The following is a 23,002-nucleotide window of genomic DNA, read 5'->3' on the forward strand; positions in this document are numbered from 1 at the left end:
AGTAAACATGTATAAACCTCCTCGGAACTATAAATCACCACAGAGCAGCAAAGCATTGTAAAAGGTAACGATGGCCTCTTGCTAGGAAAAGTAATCACAGGTTCTTGTTCAATCAGGACTTGGTCAGACTTTCCCAAATGTCCCCGTGTTTCGTCGTTTGGGAACAATTTTAAAATTTTTAAATTGCACGAGTGTACCTCCTACCATTATTGTCAGAAGTGGAATGCGGGGTTGTGTTTAAACAGTATTTCCAAGTGAAGCTAGAACGAACAGGTTGGATGGCGAGTACCAGGACTTACCCGGTTTCTAACCTCCGTCCTGTCAAAATAATTGCCCTTCTATTGCTACTTATTTCCCTGGAGAACAATGTCTGTTACCAGCACTGGCAGCTCTGACACTGAAAATAGAGCAGGCTGCATTTGTTCGGAGGTTGGAAACATCAGCTGGGAAGCCGGTGAAGCCAAACGACCTTGAATTTTGCTTGTCTTTGGGTTGTCTCTCTCACTTGCTTCGTGAGAAAGTTTATTTCGTAAGCAAAAACCTCCTGCTAAAAATACAGCTGAAAAACACCGTGGAAAGCTCTTCTGCACCCTGGGCATTGTGTTCCGAGCCGGGGTGTTGTGCTGGCGTGAGGCACCACTGACAGCAGCTAAATACAGCTGAGAAACTGGATACACGGGGCAAATCAGCCCAGAAAATAGCACCATTGGTTTCACCTATAGTGTTTTGAAAATATCAACCAGTCCTAAATTAATTTGGTAAAATGAAAATATTTTAACAGGGCTACCAAGACGACCAGGGGACTGGAGCACCTCTCTTAGGAAGAAAGGCTGAGGGATTTGGGTCTTTTTAGTCTGGAAAAAAGACGGCTGAGGGGGGATCTCATCAATGCTTACAAATACTTAAAGGGTGGGTGTCAGGAGGATGGGGCCAGGCTCTTTTCAGTGGTGCCCGGGGACAGGACAAGAGGTAACGGGCACAAACTTGACCATAGGAAGTTCCACCTAAACGTGAGGAGGAACTTCTTTACCCTGAGGGTGGCAGAGCCCTGGCACAGGCTGCCCAGAGAGGTGGTGGAGTCTCCGTCTCTGGAGACATTCCAAACCCGCCTGGACGCGTTCCTGTGCCACCTGCTCTGGGTGACCCTGCTCTGGCAGGGGTTGGACTAGATGATCTCCAGAGGTCCCTTCCAACCCCTGCCATGCTGTGATTCTGTAATGGTACCTGGAGTGGATACAAAGAAGACTGAAAAGGTTTTTTGGCTGTTTTTTAGGCCTGTATGTAAAGATGAAGATGAGCGGAGGTGCTTGTGCCAGAGCCCAACGTGGAGACCCAAGGACAGTTCTGAGGGGAGGAAATTGGCCCAAAATTACAACCTGTTTGCAGGACTGAGTTCAGGTCACTGGAAAAAAAACATATGACTCACTCATATCAGGTTGTGTGTGAATCTGCATTGCTTTTGGCCCAATTATGCCCTTCGGCACAGTGGCGGTGGGGAGTGAGGTCCCGGCGCGGGGTCACAGCCTGGCACAGCTGTGGTGGTGGTGGCCGTCAGACCTGAGGTCGCTCCTCAGTGCTCAGGGATTTAATGAAGATTTGAAAAAGCTCTTTGGGCTCCAGAAACAGGAGTGGAGCCGTGGCTTTGCTGTCCCGCATTGCCTGCCCGGCCTCTGCAGGAGTCCCCTCCCAGGTGGCCCCTGTCCCAGCCCGGGTGCCAGGACGGCGTGGCCAGTCACCCTACCCATGGCTGACGATAGGCACTGCCAACGCACACTCACCCGCTAATTAGATTGCCATTTAGCAGGAGGTGCAAGATGTACGTGCTAAATATTAGTCATGTCTGCAGCCTGGCTTCCAGTCGGACGGCTCTGGGGTTTGCCGGCAGCCCTGCTGCCAGGGAAAAGCGCCCTGGTCCCCGTGGCCATCGCCCACCCTGGCTTGGTGGCCAGTGCTGCATCCCCGGCAGCGGGGAGGCTGCTCCTGCTCCATCACCCCACTCCCACGCAGGGTGCAAACAGGTTCATTCAGCACTTTAATTGCTGGGTTTATCAGGTGCACTTTCAGAGACACGCTGTCACTAAACAAAACAGAGTAATTTAGTTGTGACCAGTAAAATCACAGTCAAATGATAGCGAGCATCTCACCAGCCAACCTACACCGGTAACCGCTGCATATAAAACCTTTTTAACTGACCTCTGTTTGCGTTACAAAGATCAGGCAGTAAAACGGAGACTGGTTTTGTTTTACAAGCAGCAGAAGAGGGGAGGGAAGCGGCCACCCCCCGGCCCGGCTCCCACACGCCTGGCACAGCACAGTCAGCCGGTGGCCACGGCACGGCTACTGGGAGCGTGGCTTGGTCCGTGCTGGGGGATGATGCCACTGGGGTGGGGGTACGACTGCTCCGTGCGATTCTGCGAGCCGTGCTGTGGGCTCTGGAACGGGAGGGATGGGGCAAAGCCCAGCTCAGCACAGCTCCCTTCAGCCTGAGCATTAGTGACACTGATCATCGCGTCCCGACTCGTCCCGCCGAGGCTGGGCTCCTCTGAGACGGTGAAACCAAGCGGGCTCTCAGGCGTCAGCTCGTCATCGGTGGGGCTTCCCCAGGCCCGCTCCGTAACTAATTGGTGTGACGGGGAATTAGTTGCACTCATTTGCCTTTTACGCCGTAGACAATTACTGGAAAAAACAACCAGCCTGCCACTACTCCAGCATCTAAAGACGCGGTAGATGTGGGTGGTCTCAAGCCCTGGGGGTGCCACACTGTCCCAGTACAGGCCAGCGAGTGCCAGCGCGGCGCCGGCGGGGACGGAACACCATAAAGATCCCCATGGGCCAGTGCTTTATGGTCCTCTCCCATGTCCTATGGTCCTGTGTTCTGGGGGAAATGTGAAATATTTTGTGACCAATGACTTTTTATAACAAGAATAAGAGCAGGGATGATTACCTTTGGTGATTATCCAGGGGAACAGGTTGTACCTTTCAGGATTCGTTATGTAAACTTGGGTGAGAAGGTCTTAAAACACAAGGGAGGAAGGTGCTGCAGCAAGAGGCGTTGTGAAAACAGTGTGATTCACCGTGGCTCTGGCCGGCACCTGCATTCAGCCACGCTTCGCGCTGATCGCATCTTCCCTGGGACTGCGGCACGTTCTAAATTGCGGGTGAATGAGTCGAGTGAACACACACGTTTTTCCACCTCTAGAAACAGATTCGGACAAAGTAGAAGGCGGAAGGTGACAGAAGCCACCCCGTATCAGTGTGGTGGATGGGGCTGGGCTTGTTCAGCTGCCTGGAGGTTCGCTCTCAGGCGGGCAGGAGGCGGGCAGGTCGGGGATGACACTGGTTCGTGTCACTTGACCTGACAGGGGCTTTGCTGGCGAGTGTCCCCTCCTGTGCTTCATGTCCCGCTGCTTTTGGGAACGCCGCCTGATGGCAAGGCTGCCAGGGCGAAAATTCCAACTGCAGTGGCTCAGGGCATGGCACCCAGGGGGATGTGGCACCCACCCAGCTCCTTCGGGAAGGGAAACTGAGGCAGAAGCATAAGACTGGGAGAGCCGAGACGGTGCAGGAGTGTTACAGGAAAGTGCCAAAGCACAGGTGATGATACCAGAGAGGACAAAACCCAGGAACATGCTGTCCGCGGCCCCGAGGGTGGGTGCGTTTCCCTGTTTATACCTTGGGCTGTGTTGCAACCGGGCCGGGGAGCAGCGCGGCTGCCGGCTCAGCGCCCCAAGCCTGGGCTGCTCTCGCCCAGGCCGAAGGGAAGAGCCCCGGTGCAGCACGGCCGGCTGCTGTGGGAACCCGCTGCACGGCATTCCGCCCTGCGCCGCAGGGATGGCTGGCACAGCTCCTGCCCTCTGCCACCACCACCACAACCATCCCCACCACCACTGCCCCCATCTCTGCCGCCACCGCCACCTTCACCGCCACCACCGCCACCCCAGGGCAAGGCTGTCCTGAGCCCCCACTGCTCAGGAGAGAGAGGAGTGGGATGAGTCGGATGGCTCCTCATGTGCTTTGGAGTAGGATGAGCAGATGAGTGGGATGAAAGGGATGTGGGAGAAAAGCCTTTGGTTTGGGGACAGACAGAGAAAGAGATTTCATAAAAAACCCAAGGGATTGGGGTGCTGTTGTTGCCAGAAAGTGCCAGTCACAAGAGAAAAGCGCTTTGGGAGCGATGCGGTTGGATAATTGTGCTGTTGCTTCAGCCCTGTGTTGAGGGCTGCAGCCCTGTGCTCATTTTGGGAGCAATGGTGTGGCCGGCAAGCGCAGCCCGAAGGCCGGCAGCCCCCACCCAGCGAGTGGCTGAGCAGAGCCCGGTGTGTGCCCGGGGCTCGCGGGGCCGGCCGGGCCGGGCTGGCAAGCGCGTTGGTTGGCGTGCGGGCAGAGCTGGGCGGGCGCGCGTGGGCGTCTGGCAGAGGAGACGGCTGTTGCCGTTGCTGCCCTGGGGAGCAACGCGGCATCGAGCCGCCAGAGATGTTGGGAGCGGTGGAGAGCCAGGACCAGAGCTGCCCCACGGCCGGAGCTCCCGACTCCAGGCTCCCGGCTCCAGGCTCCCCCTGCACAGGAGGGAAGTCCGATTTCTCAATGGGATTCTCCTCCTTCATCCCGGGTCACACTCAGCCCCGACTCTCACTCTTCCCGGGGTTCGTCAGCCGTGACCAGCGCCGCCTGCCCAGCCCCGCTGACGGCGTTACCCGCCGGTGCTGGCAGAAGCGAGGGGAATCTGCGATGAGTCCACACCTCCCGGTCCGTCCTGTTCGCAGGGAGATGCCGGCGTTGGGATTAGTGCCGGCGCCATGTCACGGCATGCCACTGCAGAGGGCAGCTGCTGCAATCACGGATCACCCTCTGACTCACGCTTGCCTGAAACTGCTCCGGTGCTGCCACAGCTCGGGCCTGTGCTCGGGATGCTCTGGCTGTCGGCAGCTCTCCCAGCTGCTGGAAAACGCTTCCGCAAAGCGCCGAGCACAGACCGGGCAGGCGGGGATGGCTCAGCCGTGGTGTCTGGCAGTGGGGAATAGCTCCAGGGCCACATGGTGCTCACTGTCCTAGTGTCACCTGAGAGGGGCAGAGGGACTTTCAAGCCAAGGCAATGATTTTGTACAATAAAGTACCTTCCTGCCGGCACCCTCCGTATCGCATACCCAGTATGAGCCCCGGGAACAGCACTGGTCTGGGGCTCTCTGGCCGCAGCCTGGGGAAGTCGCTGCTGCGTGTTGAGAGCGCCTGTTGCTTTAGTGTGTCATCCATGGGCTAAACGGGCTCTGGTGGCAGCCGCGGCTGCTGCTGGTGAGGCAGCACCTGTTCGGGAGGTAAAATTCAGACACCCACAATCTCCAGCTGTGCGTTCCAGCCTCCCGAGAGCTGCGCCTTATTGCGGGGCACAAGAGGAGGCTCAGAGCCCGAAAGGGTTTTCCATAGGCATGTGCTGGAGATGCCTTTCCCTGGCCCAGCCCCATTTACATTAATGAGGCATTTAAGTCCCAAACCTGTTTGTGGACCACTGCAATGTCACCCAGGTGGAAGGGGGCCCAGGCAGCCTTTAACCCTGTCGGTGCCGCCTGGCTGCATCTGCCGGGAGCAGCCTGGAGCCTCCAGCCCTTCGCTCTGGGGGAGGCTGGAGTCGTCCCTCCAGGCTGACATCCTCGGGGCTGCTGCACCCCGTGGGGCTGGGGGTGGCGGTGCTTGTCCAGCCGGGATTGGGAGGGGGCCGGGCTGCGTCTCAGATGTGTTTTCCAAGGAATCTGTGACATTGTTCCTTGTCACCCCCTGGGCAAGATTTTCATCCAGGTTGACCGGGAGACTGGATGCTCCCATTTTTCTCTTGACTACCAGATGAAATTTTGTCTGATAGGGAAACCACACATCCTTCCTGGATTAGGCTGTCCTGTCTTACAGTCACTTTTGTGCTGGCTGTTCGTGCCGAGCAGGGAAACAGGCAGAGTCAGGGTGAGAGTCTTGTTTTCCACCCAGGAAAAGCCTTTGCCCAGCAGTTTTGATTCTTGAAAGTACTACAGCAGCAAGTCCCGCTACTGCAGCTGGGGTTTGCCTCTGCACAGCTCGCCCTTCTCTCCACGATTTTCACGGCAGGTGTTATGCCAAAGGAGCCGGGAGCACTGGGAAAGCCTCCGGCAGGCGAGGCCAGCAGCGGGACTGGTGCCTGCTCTGTAAGTGCTTCCACCACAGCTCAGACGAACCAATCTCCAAACTCCTTGGAGCAGGACGAGAGCTCGCAGAGCCCTTGTAGTGCTCCTTTTTGGGGTGGGGTGGGGGGTAGCTCAGGACAGCTACTGAAATCGGGCACCCTGACGAGCAAAACACCTGAGCTGTTCGGATTGGGTTTGGTTGGGAAGGTTTTGCTGAAAAATACAGATTTGTCTGTTACGGGGCAATAACGTATGAAGTGAAACAGAGCTCGTCCTGGGTATGGCCAGCAGACTCCATGACGGGGTGTATGAAGGTGTCCGTTCCCCAGCAGGATGGGGAAGGGCCGGCAGGCTCTGTGCGTTTTCAAACCCCATTTCTGTCTGGGCATCACTTGCTGGGAGAGGCATCAGTGTTTTCCTGCCATCTGGCAAACCTTCTCTGTGCAACAGGATTTTCCTCCTCCTCAGCACCCCCCACACCGCCCGGCAGCTCCTCTGTCAGCCACAACTTTCTCCCCTCCGGCGGCGGCAGCTGCTGCTGGGAGCTGCGGAAGAGCCGAGCGAGGTTTTCCCACTGCTCCCAGGGGCTGGTCCCGGCGTGCAGGCAGCCTTTCCCCATGAGTCAGCGGCACCTGCCTGCTGCAGGTTTGTTTCGACACCTCTCCCCAGCCCGTCCTTCGCCCCAGCGCTGAGGCAGCGCTCTGCCTGCGATGCTGCCTGCACCTTCACCGCATTTTCGGGTACCGCAGCTGCTCCCGTGCCGCCCCGCGGTGCCGGGAAGCCGAAAGCCATGGGTCTGCAGGGCCGGGGCCATCGACATCCCCACCAGAGAGCCTGGACGCCATGATGGTGGCCATGACCAGTAGCAAGAGGCATGTCTGTCCCAGGAGGTGAGCGATGGGCTGCCGGCAAGTGGGGGGCTGCTGACTCAGAGCCCTGCCTGGGGCTCCCATCACACATCACGAGTACTGTCCCCATGGGAAGAGACCAAGGTCCCCACCTAACCCTCGGAGCAGCAGCTGCGGCAGCGGAGGAGGGGATATCGCCAAGCCACAAATTTTATTGCCTGTTGTTCCCATAAACTCCAAGCTGAGTTTCTCAAACGCTTTGAGTTTATGATGTTTAGTGTGTGTCAGACCTGGTTCTCATACTGTCCCAGGTAGTTTGCTGTGTCTAAGATGACTCAGGACTTCAATAGAGTTCAGTATTTAATTCTCAATGAAGTAATCCGTTTCTGTAGCTACTCCAGAGCTCTTTCTGCCTCCCAAGGATGATTCATCCAAGGAGAAAAGGTGCTGCGCCTGCCCTGAGAAGTAAATGCAAAAAGCACCTGCGGAAAACCTGTGCTTTTCCAAAGAGTTTAAAGCAACTGTTCATGCCAAAAAGCCCCCGGCAGGACACACGTCCCGTGTTATCCACCTGAGAGGCCCTACAGGCACGCTGCAGGGGAATGCTTTGCCCTCACTCAAATATTTTCCTTATTAGAACTGCAGTTATCGGGTATAAAGTTTGACCAGTCAATACACCTACTTTCTTGCAGAATTAGCACCACTTGGTTTATTTTAAAAGGCTTTTGTTTTGCTCTGGAAAGCCTTTAAAAATGCAAGGCTTTCTGAAATCGCCACTGGTTGAAGCGTCATCTGCATTACAGCTCGCACTGAGGTCTGGCTCTGCTCTGCTGCAAGGCTTTGTCTGCCTTGTGAATTCCCAGGGAAAGATCCGGGATCCAGCCTGTGGCATCCCTGCGACACCGCTTCTGGCTGCCACCGTGATGGGAATGGTGGCCGCTGACGAGCATCGAGGACGCGGCCACCCTCGGAGGCCATGCCCCTTCAGCCCATCCCGAGCTGTGCCGGCTGCTGGTGCCTTCCCCAGCTGCAGGACCCAGGTGCAGTCGATGCCCCGGGCAGCAGCTGTGGGGGCTTTCCTTCCTTTCCAGGGGGGTGCCTGCTGATTTAACCCAGCTGCTGGGGCTGTAGGGCTGCTGGGAGAGGGGCAGAGTCACTTGAGCAGCATGAGAGGAAGAGGAGTCCCTGTGTGAGCAGTGGGGAGGGTCCTGTTCCCATTCTGGCAGCGAGGTGAGATCCCACAACCCCTCCTGGGTGCTGCTGTGAGCAGCAGCGAGCAAGCCCTGCAGTCCCTGTGGAGAGCTGCAGTTTGTTGAGCACCCTTTCCCACACGGGTACAGACAAGGAACAGAAGAATTGCGGTAGGTCCCCCTTTGCAATGTTTGCTTGCTTTTCTCAGGGAGTTGTTTTGTTGCCCCCCTCCACTGACTCCAGTGTTCATAGGAGGCTGTGCTTTGTAAGAGACAGAGCCAAAACTGACCCTAGCAACTATCTGTATGAACATCTTTAGGTGTTACTGAGCCAAACCAGCTCCTATATAAAAAAGCAACAAACTGGAAAGAAAGGAGCTTATTGTAAGACACTCTCTAGCTCTGAAGTTTGCTGTTATTTCCACCACTGCTGTAGTCCTGACAGCTCACACCTGCGATGCCAAGGGGAAGGTGGCCCTGGTGTGCATGTGCCTTTTGTAGGGTACCGCAGTGTTTTTTCTCTAGGCCCGTTGCAAATGGGGCAGGTCTAGCGTAAGGAGTGCCGTTATTAGTTGGTGCTGTGTCAGAGAGGTGATGGGGACAAGCAGCGGTTTGTTCTGAGCACCTCACCTTCGTGCGCTAGAGAAGGGGCAGTGGGGCAGAGAAACCCTAATTATCGCTTCTCCTCTGTTCTCCAAGGGACTGTCCGGGAGAGGAACTGTCTGGGGACTCCTGAGGTTCCAGCATTTTTGGTCACCTTGCTGGCTAATGCTGCTTTCTCACCCACTTGCAGCCCTGGCTCTCCCAGCCAGGTGGAGCAGCACCCTGCCACCCAGCCCCTCCTCTGCAGAGGAGCCCTGGGTGCCTGGCTGGGGGGCGCAGTGCTGCTGAGCACCCGGCAGCCCCAGGGCAGGCATAAGCAAGTCCCATAATCTCTTGAGATGCCTGGAAGTAACTCGCATACCGATGATTTTAAAAAAAAAAAAATAATAAAAGAAGGCAAGCAATTATTAAAAAATATATATCTTTATTTTTTTCAGTTTATCAGCTATTTAAATAATCCAGATAAAATATGTTTTATTGCACATTAAAGAACCTCTCTGGATTCTCACTGTCCTATATAAAATAAGCTTATGTAGAGAAAGGAAAAGACAGACATTCTTACTCAGACACACACACACTCTCAATCGCTCTTGCTCTACAAAAACCCTAAGCAGCCAACCTGGTGTAGGCTATATTCATCCTCAACGTCTCTACAGTGTGCTCTGGGCAGCTAAGAATTGGCTACGGCAGGAAAGAGGCAGGCGCAGGACTGGGAGCGAGGGGAGAGGTGTTGTCACCGCAGCTGGGTGCCCCTGAGGTCTCCCCACAGGCAGCCTCTGCGGTGCAGGGAGGGACCGGCGTGGTGCAAGTGGCACGGCTCGGTGCACTAGAGGCAAAATGCGGGTGTTGAGGCAGCACGGTGGAATGGAGGGGGTGTAAGCGAGGTGGAGGACGTACCGGTGGGGGAGAGGTACCCTTTGGCCACCTCTCTGCAGGGCTGTGTGTGGTGCCCAAGGCAGCTCCAGCCGCTGCTGCAGCCTCGCGTGGCTCCGGCCCTTCCCTGGGCCCTGCCAGCTCCAGGGTGGTGAACTGGGCACCTGCAGGAGGGAAGCCCTTGCCTGGGGTTGAGCAGGAAAAGAGCAGCCACCTCCCTTTGAGGCTTCTGGGAAGTCACGTGGGGCCGAGGCCATGCGCTGCTTAACGAGCTCCTCTGAGGTTACGTTTAATGGAAGGCTTGAGCGATGTAAAATGAAACAAGCTTGCAGAGCATGCAGCTCATTATTGCAATTCGAATTAGATTTCATGCCCTTTTCAGATGATTCTTTTGGGATGACTTACATTTTCCTACTTGAGCTCTGTAATGACTTCCTCTACAAGCACATCTATAGCTATCCTAACTTTCCACCTCAGAACAAAGAGCTCCTCAGGCCACCTTTGGAATCAAAATTCAAGTTGAGAGCTTTCTTTTTATCCTTTTTGTGCTCTTCCCAAATCTCTGTCATTCCCCTTCCTACAAATGTCATGCTGCGTTCCTGAAAGCCCTGGGTTTTTCCCACGAGTCAAGCCACACAGCAGAGAGCAATTAGCATTAATACTCAATGTGGCATCAATCTTCTGCTGTGGAGTAATTCCTGCCCACTTGCAATGGGGTGTGTGCAGTTGGTTGCTAATGTATGCCTCTGTCTGGCAAGACATCCCAGCTCAGTGCCACATCCTGCTCCAGCCGTCTCCTGCAACGATTAACTTGAGAACTGATGTTGCTTGAAGTTCCTAATGTCTCTGAGCCCTTGGCTTTTGTGTCTGAGCTTTGCTCAGAGAAGCTTTGACTGCAAGTTCAATCCCTGAATAAGGGTCTGACTCAACAGCCCTTCAGTGCTCGTTTGGATGCGTGCCTTTCACCCCTGGACGCGTGGGCCCAGCACCCACCTCTTATTTTGGCACCTGGATGGGTAGATAAATAAGCATCAGTGTTGCCCAACCTCTAGTGTATCGGGCAGCTGCTCTGTGAAGGCAGTCTCTAGCCGCAAAGTGCTGTAATTAGGGGGGGGAGTCCTGGGTAAGGGGTTGTCCTGGGGCAGCGGCAGGCGGAGGGCGGTGTTGAAGGTAGGCAGGTCCTCATCGATGCAGACTGGGTTATCGTGGCCCTGCCTCTCCAGATCGCCGGCCTCCGGTGGCTTCCCCGACCGGTCCCTTTTTCGGTCATTCCACCATTTCTTTGCCTTTTGCCATTGGCGCCGCATTACGATGGAAAGGGAATCAATGAAGAAGACCTCGACGATCTCAATGACGCAAACGACCGAGCAGCTCATCCAAAGGCCCAGCTGGCCTCCGAAGTTGGAAAGAAGAATGACAAGCTGGAAGAGAAGACAGCACAAGGTTATCGGCTCCTGCGGACACTGGACGTGCGTCCACAGCACCGTTATGGCATGCAGGGAGGCTGCCCCAAGCTGGGGCACCCAGGGTTTGCTGTGAGCGCTACCAAATGCAGTGGGCCCTTCCTCTGCTGCTCAGAGCTGCGCTGACTGCAGGCAGCCCAGATTGAGATGGGACAATTTGAAAAGCGGCGCCAGATAAAAGGGCTGCAAAGGGCAGGACTGGGTGCCCTGGGGTGCATCATCCGTGGATGGTTTCCTGCCCCTGCCTGGATGGGACCACTCCCCCGGCCAGATGAAAACTTCCAGCCTGTCTGGGAGGAAGAGCCGCGTCTTCCTGGGGCTGAGCGGGGAACTGCTGCGCTCACGTACCGTGTTGGCAGGATTCTCCGAAATGAATCTCTCGTTCAGGTCTTTGTAAAACACCATGAGGTTTGCGAGGTCCGTCCTGAGAGGAGAAACCGAAGGCAAGCTGAGGTTTAGTAAAACAATAACATGAAACATACTGAAAAACTATGCAAATAACCAGTTGGACCAGTAGGGTTGGGCTGCTCTAAGGGAACTTTTTTCCCAATTGCCATCATTAGGGCTGCTGAGATTATATCGGAGCTTGAGGTGCAAGCTAGCAATGGACTTACTTGTTCAGTTTCTTATTGATTTTTTGCCCTTTGTCCCAAGAGAGAACTCGAAGCATCCAGTCCTGGAAAAAATACAGAAAATACTGCTATAGCTGTGTGCGCTTGTGTAGAAATCCCCTGGAAAGGGAGCTCATGCTCCACACCTCCTCGGACCAGCTTGGGTGCCAAAACCGAATGTGAATGATGGGCCAGCTGTCCCTGAGGGGATGTCCCAGTTCACAAGCCAAATTTTAGTTTAATGGTCAACTCCTGGAGGGGAAGCCCTGACCTGGACACTACAGACTGAGCCTCTGGGAGGAGCGCCATTGAAGTGCTAACTAATACCCCAGGGGCCCCCTGCTTCTGCGCTGAACCTCTGGGCTTATTTAATGCCTTGTTGTGCCGTGCCGCAGGCAGGGCTGAGCGCAACTAGGAACTGACCTCTGACACGGTGGATGGCCACTGGGCGATGCTGGTGGTGAGCGCCCACTCCTTGAAGCTGGAGAGAAAAGCAGGCTGTCAATTGTGAGCTCCAACTCCCACGCACACACAGCATTTTACCTCTGGTTGTGGGTAGGACTTACCTGCAGGCGTCTTTGCAGATTTGCTGGCAGCCCAGCTGCTCCTTCACAAACTTTTCGTGCAGTCTGTAGTAGCAGTACACTGCAAGAAAGGAGCAGGACAATGAGTATGAGAAGCCAGGAAGAAAAACAATGACTTTTTGCTACCTGTGCTGGAGTGGGGTTTCTGGAGTGCAGGTGGCCTTTGTGGCCATCACCTTCGTGGTGGGGATAAAAAGATTTACCCTATAAACATTGCAAAATACTCTTGAGAAGTGGCTGTCACTTGCTATAGGCGTGAATAATTGCCTCACCTGGTCAAGTCCTCCACTCAACACTTCAGTGGTGTGGTGTGTGCAAATGACAAGCAATTAGGAAAACTGTCAGAAACAAGTCAATCTAAACAAGAGAGGCAGTTTCAGGCTCTGCGGTATGGGGTCTTAAGTAGTCTAAGGGAGATTCGCCTCTTCCTAGCATGCTGTCTGGCTTGGATGGGTGCTGGGTGCAGGTAGGGCTGTGCCAACTGGGGACGGTGCTGTGGAGGGATGTGGTTGGCAGTGGGTGGTTGAGGCGCGTGCAGTGCAGGAGGTGTTTGAATACTTACTCCAGTTGGGGTTTTTCTTGTAGTTGCAGTACTCTGCCCCAGCAGGTAAGGGCTGCGCGTACTGGGCACAGCCACATGAGTCCACCATGGCCTTCTGAAAGCAGGAGTGCAGGCAAATCTGGGGGACATAAACAAAGAGCTGGTGTCTAAGAAGCACAGGCCACTGTGCTTCTGCAATGCTAAGGTTCAGGCTCAAATGCACCTAAAACCATCCTCTGTTTATGACAGTAGCAATAGGATGGGAATCCCATTTCCCTGGGCCTTCAGGCTCTGTTGCTAGTGAATACAAATACAGGCAGAAAGTGTCATGGAGGGTTTAGGGTCCAGTGCAAGAAATAAGAATAAAATCCTCTCTGAGGGGGGGTTCTGTGAATGCGCCCATTTCCCCTATAGCCATCAAAAGCTTCAGTGTTGCAGTTGCTCCTTCTATAGCTAAGGAGGCTTTTGATGTTCCATGGCACATGGTCCATGAATCAACAACTAGGTGTGAGAAGTGACTCACTGGTGAACATGGTCACAGCTTTGACCAAATTTTGTTGCTACATATTTGGAGACCTGAAGTTGCAAGGATTAATAGGGCAGTAGAGACAGTGTTTTGTGCTAAAACACTTAATCGGTTTGAACAAGCAGGAACTGAACTTCTCTTTTGGAAATCTCACTCGTCAAGCCTTTTGGTCCCAGTCCCAGCCCTTGTTAGTCCCAGTTTCGGTGAAGTACTGTTATTAAAAACCTGACATAATGCCTGTGTGATCCTACCTGGCAATACATCACAGCAGGCTTCGGGTATAATACCCCATAAAATAAAAATCCAGCTTAGGCACAGGCTTTGCAGCAGGCAGCAGCTAATACAATTATAATTCAAGGGGAGAGTGACAGAACAACTGACACTCTCCAAGAGGACCCAATTACAAAAACCATGTAAAATTAGTGGAAACTTACTCTGCAAACAAACATCCTGCTATCTGGATACTGATTAGATGGTATCTGTTATTCTTGGAGTCCTAAAGGTCACAATTTCTGGCTTCAAGGGTTACTAAGCTGCAACATTTACTTGGCCAATATTTTCCAGTCTCACATTGCTTGAAAATTGCCTAATGAGCTAATGTTCTCTCTTTATCTAACAGGGTGCCTAAGGGAACTTCAAACATGAACCACTTAGGAATAAAACTTGGATTTTAAAAAGTGCTGTGGCATTTTACATCAGTGGTTAAAAGCAGCGACCCTGTGCCCGGACTGCTCAAAATCTCAGATTCTGAACTACGCGATATCGTAGAGCTTTTTATAAAGGTAGCTTTCAAGCAACTGATAAAAACAAATGAAACGTATTTACCTGGAGTGAGTAGCTCTTGTTGTAGAGATTTTCTACTGGTATGTCAGCACCAGTCTCCGTACAGTCACTGTAGGGTTTGCTCAGCTTGCGAGACCGAGTCTGAGAACCAGAAAAGAACAAATCTTGTTTTTTGGAGTTCACAGAGAAACCAAAGTATTAGGCGGCAGTTCATCAAGATTCTGAAACTGTAAGTGATGAGGCAGGTTTGAACAGCATGTTTACCTTTTGCCATCTCAAGTGATTTGTCAGTCACTTGTCAAAACAAGGGCTTTTTTTGTTTTTAATATCCATTTCCCAAAGCACTGCTCCGGCTGGATTATCTGCTCTCTTCCTTGAAAACCTCTGCAGGAACGCAGAGATGGTGTAATTGTAACAGTGAGGACTTTTCAAAGCAGAGTAACTTGTGCATATGTTTTCTATCATTACCAAGTCCTAGAGGCTATGCATCCTTTATCCTGGATGTGTGTTTGTGTTTTGAGGGAAGGGGGGTTGTTGGTTGGGGATTTTTGGGGGTGTTTTTCTTTCTGAAGACCAACACCTTCCTGAGCTGTTGTTGCACTGGCCGCTCCTGTTCCGTGGGTAAAACAGCACTTCAGGCTCCGCTAGTGCTCAGCACCTCTCTAAAATCACTTTAAATCAAATGTTTATATCTCCTTCAGGACTTTTTCCAGGTACTGCTTTGACCCTTCCTCTCCGATGAATGCTAACACCTTTTCCTGTTCTGCAATCTCTGTCTGGAGAAAAGAGCTCTGAAATGCCAAGTGCTGCGCCTGCAAGGTCTGCTGAAACCAGGGCTGGGAGCCCCCAAATTCACTAGACCTGATTCCAGTTACGTTGGCTGCTTCCTGCAGACTGCCTTACCCGGCTCAGCCCTAAACCCTGACTATCTTTCTGCAGTAATTATCCACTTTATAACAAAGAAAATGGCCTGAAACCACAAGAAACATGATCCATTTAAGTATCCATTCACCTATCTTTCTCTACAGAGTTTAAAATTAGGGGCTGATCCTACAAAGGATCAATTTAGTAGGAACCTGAGAAACGCCTGCTTACCTTTAAGACACTGACTACAAATCTACAGGTTACTGAGGTCAAACCTGATAGCGAGCATTACCATTTTTGTCTGCAGCAATGGAAGGCTACGGGCATTTACGGTGCATGTCAGCTCTCTTAGAAAGATGCTCAAATCTCTCTTTGGAGGGAACGCAGAAATAACATGATTTCAATATTAGAGATGGATTACTTCTGAAAACCGAATGAAATCAGCTTTTAATATGCTTTTAACTTCTGCAGACAACCTAATGCCAGGACACCTGCCCCTGTCTGCTGCTGTATCTTCTAGCAGATGATAGATCCTTTCTATAGATTTTTTTGTTGTTGTTGTTGTAGCTTATACTCCTACAAAAGCTTACTTGTTCATTCAGGTACCGAAATAATTTCCAAACTAAATATTTAACTAAAGCACTGAAACTCCTACCAAGCAATGCCTTGTTTGCATTCCAAACATCTTGGAATATTTTTGGAGGGGGGGGCGGGGGGGAAGTCCTAGTACACAGCAGAAATACATAAGCGATAACCTAGACACTGACGTTCGCATTTGGAAAACAGCAACTGCCACGCTCAAGCCTGTAGCTTGAGCCTGTCCACTGTGTCCTCCTGAATATATTTGGATGTGGGTACAAGGACTGATCCAGCACCTCGGTGGTGCAGTCCTGCCAGATAATCGTAACTCCCCCTCCGCAGGGTCTCTGGAGTCTTCCGTTACTGGCAGTACAGTGATCACCAGCTTTTGTTTTGAGCCTAGAAATTGTGTCCGGCTTCTATTTTGGCTGGTACATTAGGATGCAATCAGATTGCTTCCTCATGCCAAATCTTTTAAACATAGCCACCGAGATAAGCTCAGTCTTGTTTTTTATACTATGTGCAACAGTCCAAATCTACTGTGCCAGGAAAATATTACATTAAATATTGAGACTCTGCCTGCAGTGACTTTCTCCTGCACGGTGTGTAATAGTTATAAAGGAAATAGTCTTGTGAGACTTTTGCCTCCTTTACACCGTTCTGGTTCTGATACCTTCTCCTCGCTTTTTGTTTGTCAGGTAGCATTTATCCCCACTGGTTAGACCAAGCAGTTGTTGCCACAGCTTTCCAGACAGCTGGAAGATAGTTAACTATTTGCGCATTTTAAAAACCGTCAGTCCTGTTTTTAATGTCTTTTCTAATGCGTGGACTATCTAGATCTGGCACACCCAGCCAGGGCAGATAAGCAGGCTGGCTGATACATTTGACCCAACCATCAGTGAAGAAAAGGCAGAACTAAAACGCTCGCTTAACAGCCCATCCAGATGAAAGAGGAAAGTCTGGCTTGCCAGATGGCACTGCTTTCACTTCTCTACCACGGAAAGGAGCCCCTTGGGTCAAAAGCCTCCCCTGCACTACACTAATTGGGGAAATCTGGAGCTTCAGCCCTCCCTGCCCCTGCTGACAGCAAAGGCAAGACACTTCACTGAGCTAACAAAGGCAGAGTCACTGCCCACAAGGTTTTCTTTACAGCTGGGATAGCAAGAAACCCAGCAAAACGACTTACACCCACAAAACAGTTAAATGGGTTGCTCTGCAGCCGTCTCTATGGACCTAACCCTAACGCGGGTTACCCGCAGCTCAAGCTCGTTCTCTTCCACCCCCGGAACCTGCGTGGGATGCAAACCCGTCTACTTATTGCTAAAGTGAAACAGGTCACTTGACAACACGTTTCTGTGGTTTGGATTTTGCTGTGAAAACAAAACAAAGAAATCCCCTGGAAAGCCAAGGGGTTGGAGAACAAACAAAATCCCAGTAGCCGTTTGGTGTATGAAGACCTGATTTTCCTACAGTCTCTGTGCAAAAGGAAACTTTGTTGAGAGAAGCGCTACCACAGGATTTTCCTCGGAATCCTTCAGCTGCTCGTGTGAGGTATTAGATGCCCTCCAGCTACTGGCTACGTTCAAACATCCTATCGGTTCACATTTACATCTGTTTCAAGGAAAAGGCACCCTGCAACTGGAAACAAGATTGCTGTCACTCACAAAGTGCATCCCTATGGAGGTGGCTGCTGCAGTCTCAATTTCTGTGCCGATGTCTTCAATGAAGGGATATTCGTTTTGGTCATGGACGATGATCTTGGCTCCTGTTGATGTCACCAGGAAGGGGTTGTAGTCTGCTTCATCTATATACAGAACAACTTGCAATCCTGAAGAACAGAGGCCAAGGCAGGAGCAGAGTTACACCAGAACCCAGAGACTTTTTTTTTCTGGTTAGGAAGGGCAACACAGTTTACTTAATATTATCTGGCCTGAAGCAGAACTCTAACAACCAAGCAAAGCCTTTGCAGTGCTAGACTGAGACACTTGCAGCAAGTAATGTCCCTCCACAGCCCCAAGTACAGCAAACAAATAATGTCTTGGTAGAACGAGGCTGAAACTTACTTTAAAAAGTTATATAACTGGGAAGCAGTAATTTCAGATGGAAAACATTAGTGATGCAATGATATTATCTTTGTATTCTCTGGCAATAGTTTGCACTAGTTCAAACAAGCATTTCCCCAATCAGCTTGCACATCTAGAGCCAACACATCAATCACTCTCCAGTAGGATCCAGTTCGCTGAACCGCTTGTTATCTAACAGTTCCTCTGCAAACTCGGTTTCCTTACCGTACTCACTGCCTCCAGTCGAGGTGCTCAGGATCGTCCCGTTCTCTCCACTGTTGAAGGTATAGCAATTGCCATGCAGGGGATGATGGAAACGAGTGAAGTGCCTGAAAGAAAGAAAATATTGTTACATTGCCCTCTGCAGTTTTAACTGACTGTGGGAGAAAATCAACAGATTTAGGCTTTTTGTTTTGGCAGAGACATAGCAAGACTGGATTTTTTTTTTTTTTTTTTGGCAAGCAATTTATTTTGCTGAAAAGTGTGGGTCTTTTTCTTGAAACTGCATCATATATGATCTGGTTTAATAGCATCGGAAAATTAAAAGTTTAGGAGGTTTTCATGTGGGAATGGGGGCTGAGGGGGTGGAGAAGCGGATTTATAGAACTAGCAGGAAGGTGGCAGTGGAGGGGACGGAGTCCTCTTTCATTCAACAGCCAAGCGTCTAAAGGAACACAAATCTTCATTTTTCAGAAAAGATGTCATAGCCACCGTCATGCAGGGGAGGCTGAGGACACACCCTCGTGATTCAAGCCCATTCATGTCTTTCCTGTGAACATCTCCTCCCACTTCAGCAAATGCCTTCATTCCAAGAAAAGATGTTATTTATGCATTTGCAGGATTACAGACCCAAGCAAAATGCCTTCAGTAACGATTCAGCGATACCTGCTAAATTCAGAGTTAGAGCGCAGCTTGCTTTGCGCATGGCAGTGGGGAAATCGCTAAACCTGTGTACAAGTGCAATCTCATCCCCACAACTGTTATCCGCAGTATGAAGGGATGGCACTCCTGCTACCAGGACACACAAGAATTTCACTGCCACAATCATAAGCAGGTAGATTTGATCTGCCAAAAACCATGGGTTTATCTGAAGTGTGGACAGCAGAAACACTAAGATGAATTAAATTAAAGAGCGTAATTACAGTTCATGAAGATGCAAATATTTGCTTCCATTTAAAAATGGAAACGGTTCCTGCTGGAATTCAGCAAATACCAAATATTCAATGCCTATGTATCATGTACTTGGAAATAAGCTGTTAAACTGGCAGGTATTTTCTGTGCACTGACCTTTTGTCACAAGATAGGCCATCAAAGAAACATGTCAGCAGAAGGTCATCGGCAGAATAACTCAATTTCTCTTTAGTCTCCAGGGGAATTTGTGCCATGATGTTCATGTAATGCAGCTTGTACCATTCTTGGATAGCATTAACACCAGAACTGAATGTATAAAGTGCACACTCACTGCTGTTGTTTGCATCGCACTGATAATTACAAAGGGGAAAAAGCGTTTCAGATGAAATGAAATTATGTATTCTACAAGGTATGTGTGATACTGTTTCTCTTCCACAGTAATAAGCAGGTATGAAGTTATAGTGGCAGCAAGGGGACAGAAGGGCATCAAAGACTTTTCATTCAGGGCTAAGAGATACGATCAAATGTTTCAGGCCCAAAGGAAAGGTCATGGAGGGCACCAAGTCTATTTGAGTAGACTTCAGGAAGGCACTTCTCTTCCAGAGAGCTGGAGATGAATCTGCAGGCAGCCACGGAGGTATGGCAGAATGGGCAAAAGAGCAGAGGGAGTGTTATTCGCTCTAAAGCCACCTAAGCAAGCAATAAAACTGGCTGGAGGGATACCAACCCAAAACACCCCTTTACTGCCCCACAAGGAACTTGCTGGCCAAGGAAGAGTGACACTCACCAGCTGAAAGCCGATGATATCATTTGAGTCCCCGGAGTTCACTATGGACGAATCCTTGTGAAAGACACTGCCCTCTATTTTCCTCTTCTGGCCACTGCGAAGGTCAGTCGCTGTCTTAGAGAAGTCCTCAAACTTCAGCAGAGGGATCTGTTTGAAGAAGTCACTCCCAGTGCTGTTCCCCTCATCCACAGACCGGCGCACCTTGGACTTGCCCTCTGAAAATCCGTAGAAAGTCTCCAAAGCTTTTTTTGTCTCTTTGTCCAATTCAGATAAATAGTCTTTCATGGAACTGTACCTGCATTAGAGACAATGTGATAGAAAGTGACATCTCATCTCACCTCACCACCTAGATGCGAGTTTTGCTCGCTGCGCTGTGAATCTCATCGCTCAGGGCAGAATTCTTTGTCGCAGACTCACGCTGATCTCTCTTTCTATCACATCAGTTTACATCGGAGTGGGCAAATGCAGCTATAACCTCGGAGAGATCTCAGAGCAAGGACCATCAGAAGCAAGGCAGACTGAACTACTGAGAAAGCCCTCACAGACTCCCAAGCTCCTTGAAGGTTGTGTTAGCAAGCCCGAGGAGGCACAGCATATGGAAATACAACTTCTGCACCTGTGCCAAGAGACACGGGAGAGCTGGATCTCTGGCAGGGACTGGGGTGGGTAGCTGGCAGCAGAACACACATCAACGTAAAGTGTAATTTGGCAGGAGAAAAAGTATTGACGATTGATAATGTCAAAGCAGCCTATAAGGGAAGAAAGAGGCCACAGAGGAGTGACAAATATTCCCTGACCGTTCTTCAGGAGACAGCGTTGTTTATAATCCTGGAACTTCAGTCTTAGGAAAAAGGGAATTTGAAGAGAACCACATAGCCAACCAAGGACTGTCTGGAGCAGAAAACTAGATCGACCGAGTCTAGCTCAGCAGGCAGCAAGCGGAGGGTGTGATTATAATCCACATGTGTCTGAAGAGCATCAGCACAGAGGTGGATACGTTACTCAAAGTGCCGTAGAGGGGAAACCCCTACTTGGGAAAGACTGCTGCTGACTAAAGCCTGGGAAGGGATTTGGTGCTGGGCTGGTGAGGGGATGATGAACTCGCCAGGAGTCCCTGGTGGGTGGTGACCACCCTGTCCTCCCCGCCAACACCCGCTGGCCGCCCGGCACCCCGTGCCTTACTTGTAGGGGTTGATGTTGCAGATGGTGACGGCGGGGAAGGGCAGCTTCTGGAACTGGACGGTGACAGAGACCGAGGCGCTGTAGTAGTTCATGAGGAGCTCGGCGCACTGCCAGAGGATCAGCCCCACGGCGCTGAGGGTCAGCAGGATCCAGATGAACCTGCGCAGGCGGCCGCGGGAGACCACGATGCGGCGGCAGCCGTGGGTGTTGGTGTTGAGGCAGTACCACCGCATCAGCTCGCTCAGCGTCGGCGCCTGCGGGCCCTTCACCGGCAGCGTCCTCTTGATGCGGGCCGTGATCTTCTTCCCGGGGGCCATGGCACCGGCGGCACCTGCGGAGGGACAGACAGACCGGGCGCATGAGCTGGGGTCCCGGCGCCCTCCCTCCGCCTCACCGCCGGAACCGCCACCGCCCGCCCCCGCGCTGACAGGGCCCCGGCGCCGCGAACCGGGGTGTCGTCGTCCTCCCCCCTCCTCCCCGCCTCACCTCGGTCGCCCTCCGGGTCCGGCGGGGCCATGCTGCGTTCCCGGCCCCGGCGCCGCTGCCGATGGCGCGGCGGGCGGCCGCCCCGCCACCTACCCCAGCCGGCCTCCCGCCCCGCCCCTCCCCGCCGCCCGCCCACCGCCCCCGCTCCGCAGCCGTGCAGCGCCGCCCCACGGCGGGGCTGACAGGAGCGGTGGGGCCAGCCGGGCACCCCCCGCCTCCCCGGGGTAGAGTCCTGCGGGAGCCCCGTGGGTGGCAGGGCGCGGTGCCAGCCCGCTGGCCGTGCCACGGGAGGGGACGGGACAGTGGCGGGGCGGGGTCCCGGCCGCCCCCCCATCCGCCCCGCTGCCAGCAACAAAGATGGCGGCGCGGCGGCGGCGCTTGCCCGCCGCTAAGGTGGCGGCGCGGTCAGGTGACCGCCTGCCCCGCCCCGCCCGCTGCATGGCGGCGCCGTGAGGCCGGCGAGCCGCGGCGGCTGCGGCCCGGCGGGCGGGCGGGATGCGGCGGCCGGCGGGCTGAGCTGAGCGGCCGGGCGGGCGAAGGAGGGGGGTGGGATGCGCGCTGCGCCGCGCAGCCATGTCGCGGGTGAGCGGCCCCGGGCCGGCCGGCAGCGCCAAGGAGAAGCGCTCCTTCAGCAAGCGGCTCTTCCGCGGGCGAGCGGCGGGCGGTGGCGCGGGCTCGGCCCCGTCCCCCGCCGCCGCCCCGGCCCCTTCCCCGTCCGGGCGGTCGCTCGGCGGGTTCATGAGCCGAGTGCTGAAGACCCTCTCCACCCTCTCGCACTACAGCAGCGAGCCAGAGCCCCACGGCCCGCACGCCCCGCGCCTGCCCCCGCAGCAGGCTGCCGGCGGCCTGGGCAGCTGCTTCCCACCGGGCCCGCCGCACAGTCCCGAGCCCCCCCCGCGGCCCGCCGGCGGCCCGGAGGCCGTGCCCGGCGTGGCGGGGCTGCGCAACCACGGCAACACCTGCTTCATGAACGCCATCCTGCAGTGCCTCAGCAACACCGAGCTCTTCGCCGAGTTCCTGGCGCTGGAGCAGTTCCGCGGCGGGCAGACCCCCGCCGCCGCCGCCGACGGCCCGCCACCCGCCCCCGGCGAGGTCACCGAGCAGCTGGCGCAGCTGGTGCGGGCGCTCTGGACGCTGGAGTACACCCCGCAGCACAGCCGCGACTTCAAGGTGAGCAGGGCGGCCGGGCCTCTTGGAGCCCTGGCTGCCGGCGGCGATGGCCGCCTCATCTCTTTGAGGTGGGAAGGCCGAGCGCGAGGCAGCCACACTGACCAGGCCTTGTCCACCCGGGAGCAGCATGGAACCAGCCCTCGAGTGCCCTTCTTCCTCCGTGTGGGGACAGCACGGCACCTCAGTGTCCCTTGCCTGGCCGCTGCGCTTGGGGCTGGCCTCCGTGCATCACACTGGCCATGGTGTGGGGCCTTGTTGCTGGTCCGAGCGCTCACACGGCGTGAAAAGGCCTCGCCAGCTGCGCACTGGTAGCTCTGGAGAGCTGCTCCGCCATCCTTCAGGAGAGGCAGACCCCCAGCCACACGTAGCCTGGCCGAGTGACGGCCTTGCGTGTCCTCACCATGGCGGCCACCCCTCGGCTCTGCGGTTGTCCCTGGGGTGAGCACCTGTAGTTGGGATACTGCCGCTCTGTCTTTCCTGACGGTGTTGAAAGCTGGCTAATGCCTCTGCTGCTTTTTACTGGTGAAAGTGTCCATTTTGCTGTTTCATACCTCTGCCGTGCTGCATTTAGA

The 23,002-nt window shown here is 53.4% G+C and overlaps 2 protein-coding genes across 2 annotated transcripts in view; one reads left to right on the top strand and one right to left on the bottom strand.

The window, feature by feature from the left end:
• Window positions 1–8,921: 8,921 nt before the first annotated feature.
• Window positions 8,922–21,389, bottom strand: SCNN1G (sodium channel epithelial 1 subunit gamma). The gene is made up of 13 exons (XM_074597194.1): window positions 21,261–21,389; window positions 20,775–21,105; window positions 19,593–19,887; window positions 18,962–19,155; window positions 17,900–18,003; window positions 17,276–17,439; window positions 14,211–14,309; window positions 12,881–12,998; window positions 12,301–12,379; window positions 12,158–12,215; window positions 11,738–11,799; window positions 11,472–11,547; window positions 8,922–11,081 (listed from the first exon to the last, which is right to left on the bottom strand). Exons 1-13 carry the CDS (start codon window positions 21,289–21,291, stop codon window positions 10,692–10,694), a joined length of 2,001 nt encoding a protein of 666 aa, XP_074453295.1. The 5' UTR covers window positions 21,292–21,389; the 3' UTR covers window positions 8,922–10,691.
• Window positions 21,290–23,002, top strand: part of USP31 (ubiquitin specific peptidase 31) — a 35,388-nt gene continuing 33,675 nt past the window's right edge. Inside the window, exon 1 of the mRNA XM_074597193.1 lies at window positions 21,290–22,430. Within this exon, the coding sequence (XP_074453294.1) occupies window positions 21,834–22,430 (597 nt within the window). The 5' untranslated portion in view covers window positions 21,290–21,833. The remainder of the gene's footprint in view (window positions 22,431–23,002) is intronic.

Source organism: Larus michahellis, chromosome 8 (assembly GCF_964199755.1).
Source record: "Larus michahellis chromosome 8, bLarMic1.1, whole genome shotgun sequence".
Lineage (NCBI taxonomy): Eukaryota > Metazoa > Chordata > Aves > Charadriiformes > Laridae > Larus > Larus michahellis.